Source organism: Mercenaria mercenaria, unplaced genomic scaffold, assembly GCF_021730395.1.
Source record: "Mercenaria mercenaria strain notata unplaced genomic scaffold, MADL_Memer_1 contig_3350, whole genome shotgun sequence".
Taxonomy (NCBI): Eukaryota; Metazoa; Mollusca; class Bivalvia; order Venerida; family Veneridae; genus Mercenaria; species Mercenaria mercenaria.
Genome location: NW_026461479.1, coordinates 45,669 through 55,565, shown reverse-complemented (window position 1 = coordinate 55,565; position 9,897 = coordinate 45,669). Strand labels below are relative to the sequence as shown.

Genomic DNA, 9,897 nt, shown 5'->3' with positions numbered 1-9,897 from the left:
ATTTCAGGAGGGTTTAATTTTCGCTATATTCACAAGGCCCTACATCTCGCGAAAATTAATCCCCGCATAAATATTCACCATAAGTATTATTCAAATTCAAGTATGATATCATTTTTACAATTTCGTGAATATTAAACCTCGTGAACATACTCAAAATTTTTAATTCGCCAAAATTTGACCCAGCTAAAATATGTGCTTTTACAGTAACCTAACATGCATTCCTGGATTCTCTATCAGTGCTATCCTGTTACCTGCAAGTAACTGCCAACTTCCCAACATGAATCAGAGGTGGTCGATATATAATTACAGGCAAGTCTTTTCCCAAATTAACACAAAGAACAAATGTCTCAACAAGGATTTAAATTCACAATCACATAGTCTACAGGTCTGGGTTTTCCAAGATTTGATTTTCTGAGATAAGTACATATGATAGGAGACTTCTTGCTTTCTATACTGCTATTCTTTGTTTAAAAATATAGGACGTCAGAAAAAGCATTTCAGTATGTCCAATACCTTGTTCTACAAGAGGCCTCAGAAAGCAACAGTGATTATTTAGTTCAGAGCTGCTAAAATTTAGAAACATACACACAGCTATAAGAAGAGACTTTAACAGAAAACCGCTTCATACAAGAAAAGAATACTTAACATACACTATTAAACTACATAAACTAATATCATAATCTATTAGCTATAGATCCACATAACATTAGTACACTAAGAGCTTCTGTTACAGGCATAGATCACTACTTCTAGGATAACGGCTTATAAAGGCAGTAGAATAAGTTTACAGTTCTATCATAAGTTGATAGTTGGAAGCGTTATCAAGAGAGAAAAGTGTGTTTCATGTGCTAAAAATAGCATACTTTTCAGCCATAGGTTATAATATACATTGTATTATGTAATAAATTAGAAACAAGTGGTTACTGCAATAAAATAGTGGGAGGTACTGACACCATATGGCAAAAATCTAAAGGCATCATTATTTCATTCTGGGTACCACTTCTGGAAGTTTGAAAGGTGTCCATCCTTCCTCAATGCTATTGCTGTTACAAAGTAATGCATTTCAAGGTATGCATAGATAAAACACTGAAACACATAGCGAACAATGCTGAGAATCTATGTTTAGAAAAGAAAACATGGGGAATACACTGCAAATAAAATTTACCACACTCTCAGCTTCGCTTAAATACAGATTTTGATCTTGTTTTATATACTGTGAAACTCTTACTACACCATGAAGTCTGAATTTCATGGATTTTACAATTGTGTTTATCTGCATAATTCAGCCCAACAAATACACAGAAGTTTTCAAAAGTGAAATCCATCGATTTTCATTCCAGTGAAATATCAAACTGCCAGCAGCATTAAAGATTTTGAGGTATTTTTCCTGTTTTATAAAGTATGATCTTTCGTAACATCTGAAAAAGCATTCTTAATAGAATATGATTTAGCTGGCAACACAACATGGAGTCACACCACTTCCTAAAGAACACTAAATGTGATACAGTAAGGGAATGAATGTAGAAATGAAACATTAAAATTGAACATGTTAATTGGGGTTGGGGTGTACAAGTCTGGTAAATAATCAGGTTCTAAATATACCTTTATTCTTCATGCATGAAGCCCAAACTAATGTAACAAGATAATGTATGAATACCGTAAGAATGAATGTTAATTCAAAACAATAACAATTAGCCACACCTAAATACATCCTAATACAGAACATCGAATGTGTAAAGATGAAACACTTTTTGCACCGATCTATTCCTTATGTGCCATACAGTCTTTACAAGCCCTATAATTGTACTCATGTATAATATTTTGATGTGGTGTAAATGTCAAGTTACATAAACATTTTTGAAAAAGATATCTGAAAACAGAGCCATTACATTTCCCCTCTATTTTGCAGCTGGAGACAAAGAAAATGTTGTCAATGCTAACAGACAAATTGGCAATACATAACAAAGTCTGATAGCAAACCTTCAGTAAATGTAAAACAGTCTAGTTACACAAGAGGGCCATGATGGCCCTATATCGCTCACCTGTTATCATTGCACTTGAGGACAAGAAGGTCCTCAGAAAAAATATCTAAATCCAAAGGACAGGAACAACAAAGGGAAGAATTTAAACAAAAAGAAAAAAAAAATTCTTACAAGGTATAGATGTGTCAAAATACACCTAAAAATTGGAGGTACCATCCATGTTGTACCACTGAAAAGTGGTGTCGGTTTTTCCCTACGGCCAATAATAAAAAAGTTACTAAAAATAAGCTATTTATAGTAATGAAAAAGGGAAGTAATTAAAAAAAATATATATTGTAAGTGAACAAAAGAAAGATCTGCCAAATAAATCTGTTGACATAAATGAAATTTCAGATCAGTATCTTCATTAGTTACGGAGATATACCCATTTTAATTTGAAATAAAGGGAGGTAATTTGACATAAAATCAGTCCATAGTTATCTACTCTGATTGTCTCACTCCAACTAATAACAATAATGAAATTTCAAATACGTCCTATAAGTACTTACTGATATAAATCCATTTTGATTACAATCAGGGGAGGTAATCAGATATAAAATAACTCTGGAACCTACGATTGGATCTGATTTGTCATGGAATCCAAGATTTATTGTTGTTGAAGACATTTTGGGCGTTTGTATCAAATAAAACCATAAATGAAGTCTCTGTATGGCTGCAAAAGCCAAAACAGCCAATTTTGGACCTTTAAGGGGCCATAACTCTGGAACCCATGATGGAATCTGGCCAGTTCAAGAAAGTAAGCAAGATCTTGTGGTGATACAAGTTGTGTGCAAGTTTGGTTAAAATCAAATCATAAATGAAGCTGCTATTGTGCAGACAAGGTCAAAATAGCTAATTTTGGCCCTTTCAGGGGCCATAACTCTGGAACCCATTAAGGGATCTGGCCGGTTCAAGAAAGGAACCGAGATCTTATGGTGACACAAGTTTTGTGCAAGTTTGATTAAATTCAAATCATAAATGAAGCTGCTATTGTGCAGACAAGGTCAAAATAGCTAATTCTGGCCCTTTCAGGGGCCATAACTCTGGAACCCATGAAGGAATCTTGCCAGTTCAAGAAAGGAATCAAGATCTTATGGTGATACAAGTTGTGTGCAAGTTTGGTTAAAATCAAATCATAAATGAAGCTGCTATTGTGCAGACAAGGTCAAAATAGCTAATTTTGGCCCTTTCAGGGGCCATAACTCTGGAACCCATAATGGGATCTGGCTGGTTCAAGAAAGGAACCAAGATCTTATGGTGACACAAGTTTTGTGTAAGTTTGATTAAATTCAAATCATAAATGAAGCTGCTATTGTGCAGACAAGGTCAAAATAGCTAATTTTGGCCCTTTCAGGGGCCATAACTCTGGAACCCATAATGGGATCTGGCCAGTTCAAGAAAGGAACCAAGATCTCATGGTGATACAAGTTGTGTGCAAGTTTGGTTAAAATAAAATCATAAATGAAACCACTATCATGCAGACACGAAATTGTTGACGCACGGACGGACTGACGACGGACGCCGGACGAAGGGTGATCACAAAAGCTCACCTTGTCACTATGTGACAGGTGAGCTAAAAAGAAATAACAATTAGTCTAGTAAAATTTGACAATTCTAATCTTTCTGTTGGAATTTATATAAGTACGTTTATACAATTTTTCCAAGGTAAATAATTTAAAGAAAAGCTCAAAAAAAATTCTTCAATGACATTTAAAGCTGCTTTCCACTGTCTAGTCAAATTTCATTATAGAAAAAAATAATTCTACATGTACACAGTCAAAAAATTTTGGTTTAAATAGTGAAATATTGATAATTCTTAAAATTGGCATTCTTTTAAAGATTTCAATAGTAAACTACTATCTGTCGTCAACGACACTTAGCAATAATAAAAATAGCATTTCAATTATGAAAATAACACCATTAACCTCGGCGCATGCGCCTACATAATTCATCATTTAGGTGTGCCAGTATCATGCTACAGACTTTTTCACACAATATGGAAAAATAATTTACACTATGTAAACCAAAACATGCAAAGTCTGAAACCATAAAAAACATATAGACAAATGATAAAATTGCTTGCAATTCAATGGAAAGCAGCTTTAAAATGTATTCCTATACAAACATAACTCCTGTACAATGATCTGTATGAATAAATGATCTTTACATCAATGGAAAAGCTACTGGTATACACTACGATCAAACACCGACATTAATAAATCACTGATTCACTGGAAAGCATTCTTGAAATGACTGACCTTTACACTGATACTGAAACATCTTTATACTTATCATTAATCACTCACATTACACTCTTTTTTCAAGAATCACAGGCTTTCACATTTTTCCGATAAATGAATGACTAATTGAATTATTCACTTCATATGTACTTTCAAGTCCTCCTCCAGACACCTCTTTATCTTCTTAAACCTTGAAGTTAGCTGAGATAGTGCCTCCTGCTTGCAAGGTTTTCTTTTCAAAGCTGTTAGTGGTGGTGGTACTGGAGTCTGAAGGTCCATTTTCTTCTGGTGTGTGCAGATTTTCATTGTTTCGGTTATCAGGGCATCAACATACGTAAATGTCATCTGTTCCCTTACTGGCTTCACTGAATAGTCATCGTCCATTTTGAATTTGGGAAATGAAATTTTTATTTTCTTGGTTCCGTCCTGAGTATATGCGTTTTTTCTGTTTACATTTTCGTTAAAATGCAGGGCTGCTATGTGTTGCCTGAAAAGAAGAAAAGATACATAAATAAATACTTAGTGCATTTGGAGTCTCCACAAACACATGGCTCACATGGTGACTTATGAAGCTCTTAATGGTGCAAGAAGGCCAGATATGCCACACTGGGACTTGTTTTACATGTTTTGGAAACTGGGTTGAACCACCAACATATGGTATGGCAGATGGATGGCATACTCTCTTGATATATTCTACACTCAAGCTAGGTTTTAAGCTCAGATCTATGAGGGGCCAGTAATTCTATGTTAGCAACTTTAACCAATTGCCTAAGGGGGACACTTATGAAAGGAAGGAAATTATAATACATTTGTTTTAACTCTAATTCAATGAGTACCGGTCAAGTATAAGTAAACTTTATCCAACCTGGAGGATGCAGCGTTAATCAGCATTCTGCTATTACTGTATTAGATTACTTTCCAATAAGAGAACTTTACATTATAAGTAATTCTAAAGATCAGTTAGGATTTCTTTGAAAGAATATCTACATGTTCACAGCTTAAAGACATGAATGTGTTTACTTAAAAGTGACACATAGGCAAGTCCTTTTTGGGAATTCAAAATCTGACCAACCTGCACAACTGCCCATTGTAAGAGAAACCATTCATTTTGGGAGCAAAGTGGTTAATCACACTATGGAATGCTTCTAGTGTTGACGTCTGATGGCATGTGGACATTTTACCAACATCTTTGCACAAACGTTTACTGAGAACGACATCTTCTACTTTGGCACACGCCTTTGTCCCTAAAAATGAACAGACATGTATAATTAAAAATTGTTATGTATAATTCTATGCATTAAACAGTTCTTCACTCTTACTAAACTTCATATAAAAAGTATAGTCAAAAGCACACTAGTGCTTTTTGCAGCATTGTGAACTGTACAGGACAAGAGATCTTAGTCTTTTCCATGACAGTTTACATGTTGCTGACCCTATAGAAAATTTTCTCTGGATTTCCAGTGGAATGCCACTGGTCTTTCAGCTGAATTCCACTGGAATCCAGCGGTAAAATTGTCCGGTATTTCAATGGAATCCAGTGGAAAACCAGTGGTTTTCCACCGGTTTTACCATTGGTATCCAGTGGAAAAGCCACTGGATTCCAGTGGAATACCACTGGAATCCGGCGGTAAAATTGTCCGGTATTTCATCGGAAACCAGTGGAAAGCCACTGGTTTTACCACTGGTATTCAGTGGAAATGCCACTGGATTCCAGTGGAATACCACTGGAATCCAGCGGTAAAATTGTCCGGTATTTCATCGGAAACCAGTGGAAAGCCACTGGTTTTACCACTGGTATTCAGTGGAAATGCCACTGGATTCCAGTGGAATACCACTGGAATCCAGCAGTAAAATTATCCGGTATTTCACTGGAAACCATTGGAAAGCCACTGGTTTTACCACTGGTATCGAGTGGAAAAGCCACTGGTTTCCAGTAAAATACCATTGAAATCCAGTGGTGAAATTGTCTTGTGTAGTTTGTAGAAGATCACATTGTTTCTACCAATAAGTGCCCATACTCAGAGAGGCAACTGGGTTCTTCAGGTAATTATAATTAAACAGTCTAGGAAATAAGATCAGAAAATTTCTGAAGTTTTTTTCCTATAAAACTAATAAAACAAATGACCCCCAGACTGGGGCCTCTTTTCATCCCAGGTGCATAATTTGACCAATCTTGTAAGAGAATCACTAGGCAATGCTAAATACCAAGTATCAAAGGCCAAGGCCTTGAACTTTCAGACATGAAGATTTAAAAAAAAAAAATCCTATATATAAGTCTGCGTAAAACTTGGGACCCCCGTGGTGGGGCCTCTTTCCCCGCCTGGGTAATAATTTGAACAATCTTGGTAGAGGACCATAAGGCAATATTGCGTACCAAATATCAAAGATCTAAGTCTTGTGGTTTCAGGCAAGAAGATTTTTAAAGTCTTTTTTCCTTTACAAGTCTATGCAAAACTTGGGAACCTGGTGTTGGGCCTCTTTTCACCCCAGGGACATAATTTGAACAATCTTGGTAGATGACCACCAGGCAATGCTACATACCAAATATCAAAGGCTTGAGACAAGAAGTTTTTTTCAAGTTTTTTGCCTATATAAATCTATAATGTAAAACTAATGGAACCCCCAGGATGGAGCCTCTTTTCACTCCAGGGGCATAATTTGAACAATCTTGGTAAAGAACCACTAGATAGTGTTGCATACCAGACATGAAAGCCCTAGGCCCTGTGGTTTTTGACAAGAACATTTTAAAAATTTTCACTATATACAAAGGTCTGCATAATCCATGTGACTCCTAGGGCGGGTCATGTTTGACCCTCAGGGAATAATTTGAATAATCTTGGTAGTGGTCCACTAGATGATGCTACATAACAAATATCAAAGTCTTCCTTCTATTGGTTTTCACCACCTTTAGTAGCACCTTATCTCACATTTGTCTTCCTTTTTACTTCTACATTTCCCCACCCGCTTGTTACATTCATGTTTTCTAATTTTCAGCATGTTTGAAATGCTTTAAACACTTATTTACTGTGCAACTATCTATTTTAAATCATTCTGCAATTTTTCTTCCACTACAACCATGTTCATGAAATGATAATATGGTATTTTTCACAAATCTTCTACTCATGTCACTTCTGCAGACGAAATATGTAAACACCAGTTATTTCCCTTTTAAGATCTTCAGTGCTACTATAAATTGTTACCCTGAAAAATGATCCTACCCTTAATTGGATTTTAATTGGAAGAAATTTGCAGTCCCCTATAAATTGATAACTTGGTGGTCTTTTTGAGGACATTAATTTGGCATGAGTGTACATAGGAAGGCTTTAGTTCTAAATAATGATGTTTATATTATAACATTTATTGTATCAGATGATTCAATAAATATAATCTGGCAACAGGCTATATATCTGAGATTTTACTAACCCAGAGATAAAAATAGGTATAATGTGAACAAGTTTCAAGATAACATTTGAAAAAAATAATCTAAGTATTATTATTTTACATTACAGAGAAATTCCATAGGAATGCCACTGGTCAGTTGAAATCCAGTGGTATTGGTTCCAGTGAAACTCAATGCCAGTTGACTCCACTGGAATTCCAGTGGACTCCACTAGAACTCCACTGTCAGTGGAATGCCAGCGATGATACCACTGGAATTCCAGTGGAATAACTATAAACTCATGCTTCCAGTGGAATTCCACTGGAAACCACCGGAAACCGCTGGTATTCCACTGACTTTTTTCTATAGGGGAATATTTCAAAAAAAGTATGTGTACACAGACAGGTCTCCATGTGACATGCAATTGTGTTGGTATCAGCTGGTTGGTTTGACGTTAAACCCAAAGCAAAATTAACAGTTCTAGAAATGTACAGGCTACAACTGCATACTAATGGCTATCAAGATTTTCTTCGACACAAACTTTATACCCGAAGTATGGCATAAACTCGTAGGTACTATTAGTAATACATAGGTACTTTCAATAATTGTATATGATCTCTTCCTTTAACTGACATTCATGTGTGGAAGTTGACATTTACGTAGAACACAACTATAAATTGCTATATAATAAAGCTGGTGGAGTAGGAAGACACCTTGTTGTTCCATGTACTTGGCAAAACTTAAATACCTGGTTTAAGCCAATCTCTGTCTTTGAGTTCTTCATGCTGGCAGTATGGAAACTTGCCCCCATGTCCATGATGGATGTTCTGAATGTGACTGGCTACTGACTTCCACTTATCAACAATCAATTCCTCGTCACCCTCTTTAGAAGACGCTGCTGACCAGTACACATGGTTTGTTATGCTTTTCACCCAACTGTAAACAACACCACAGTCTTTCTCTTTTGCGATACCAATCAATTTCTTCTTGATCCCTATGAACGCAAAATGTATCTAAATAACAATTACAACTAGAGATGCTTTTGAGGAAAGCACGTCTCCAACAACTGCCGAATCATCTGAATAGTAATATACGAGTTTACCATGTACCAATACTTCAACTGCCTTATCAGCATTTGAGTGCTTTGATTATCAAAAACAAGTTTTAAGGGCCATAATTCATACGTGCATGGGCTGATTTGGCTATTTATCGAACTTGGTCGAGGACTAATTGGCAAACGTATTTTGTTCAAGTGAAGATTGGATGAGAAATGTTTGCCTTAAAGAATGCAGACAAGCTTTGTGACAGACAGACAGACACACACACACACACACACAGCCAGGAGTAAGTCAATATGTCTGACATATAATTATCACAATTTATAACAAAATCCCTATAAGCATAAAATGCATCTTAACGGTCAAGACTATGAACTAGGGGTCACCATTTCAAATCCTAGACAAGTCAATATTCTATGCACTATTCGATTTCAAAGTTTAGGCTGAATTTTATAGCAATGAAGCACCAGTAACTTCTGCATACAGATACAAACTTTATTATGTGATTTACAAGCTGCATTTCATACCTTTAGCAATATGCCATACATCAAAACTGTGACGAGTCTCAGGCAGATTCTCCCTGATCCATTTCTGAATCTGTAGGTGGCGGTCAGTTATTATTTCTGTTATGGAGATACCTTCTTTCTTCAGGTTGGAAACAGCCCGCTGTAAACCTTCAAGCTCCATGTGGTAGCTGCTCTTAACTTCATTACTGTGCAGAAGAAATGAGATTTTTTCTTGTGGAAAACAGGCGACAGGCATTATAAATTCTGGATAAAAAGTGTCCCATATACCATTTAACAAACTACTGAATTTGTTTGTTCCAACTGTTCAATGTAATTATTATCTTTGATACCAAGTTTACTTATATACGGTTGCTAATTTTGTAAACAGTTATCATGACTTCGTTCGTAACTTTACCAGCATTAAACATATCATTCCATTGGGAATAACTAACTTGATGAACAAATGATTGACATAACATGTATTACTTGTAAACAAAAGTCGTCTGCTTTGACAACCAAATTATGTATGCAGTGAACATTATCAGTTTCAGCTTATTTCATAGTAAACATGGTTTAATGGTTTATCTAAAAAAGAAAACAACTGTACCTGAACCAAATGAATATCTATAACACGTCCAGACTGCATGTCTATCAAAGAATAAGCACCGTATTTAGCAGAATGACCTGGGCTAT

General features: G+C 35.8%; 1 protein-coding gene across 1 annotated transcript; it reads right to left on the bottom strand.

The window, feature by feature from the left end:
• Positions 1 to 3,602: 3,602 nt before the first annotated feature.
• LOC128552984 (uncharacterized) lies at positions 3,603 to 9,415 on the bottom strand. The gene is made up of 4 exons (XM_053534082.1): positions 9,226 to 9,415; positions 8,389 to 8,634; positions 5,334 to 5,505; positions 3,603 to 4,748 (listed from the first exon to the last, which is right to left on the bottom strand). The coding sequence occupies exons 1-4, from the start codon at positions 9,383 to 9,385 to the stop codon at positions 4,397 to 4,399; spliced, it is 930 nt and encodes a 309-aa protein (XP_053390057.1). The 5' UTR covers positions 9,386 to 9,415; the 3' UTR covers positions 3,603 to 4,396.
• Positions 9,416 to 9,897: the final 482 nt, after the last annotated feature.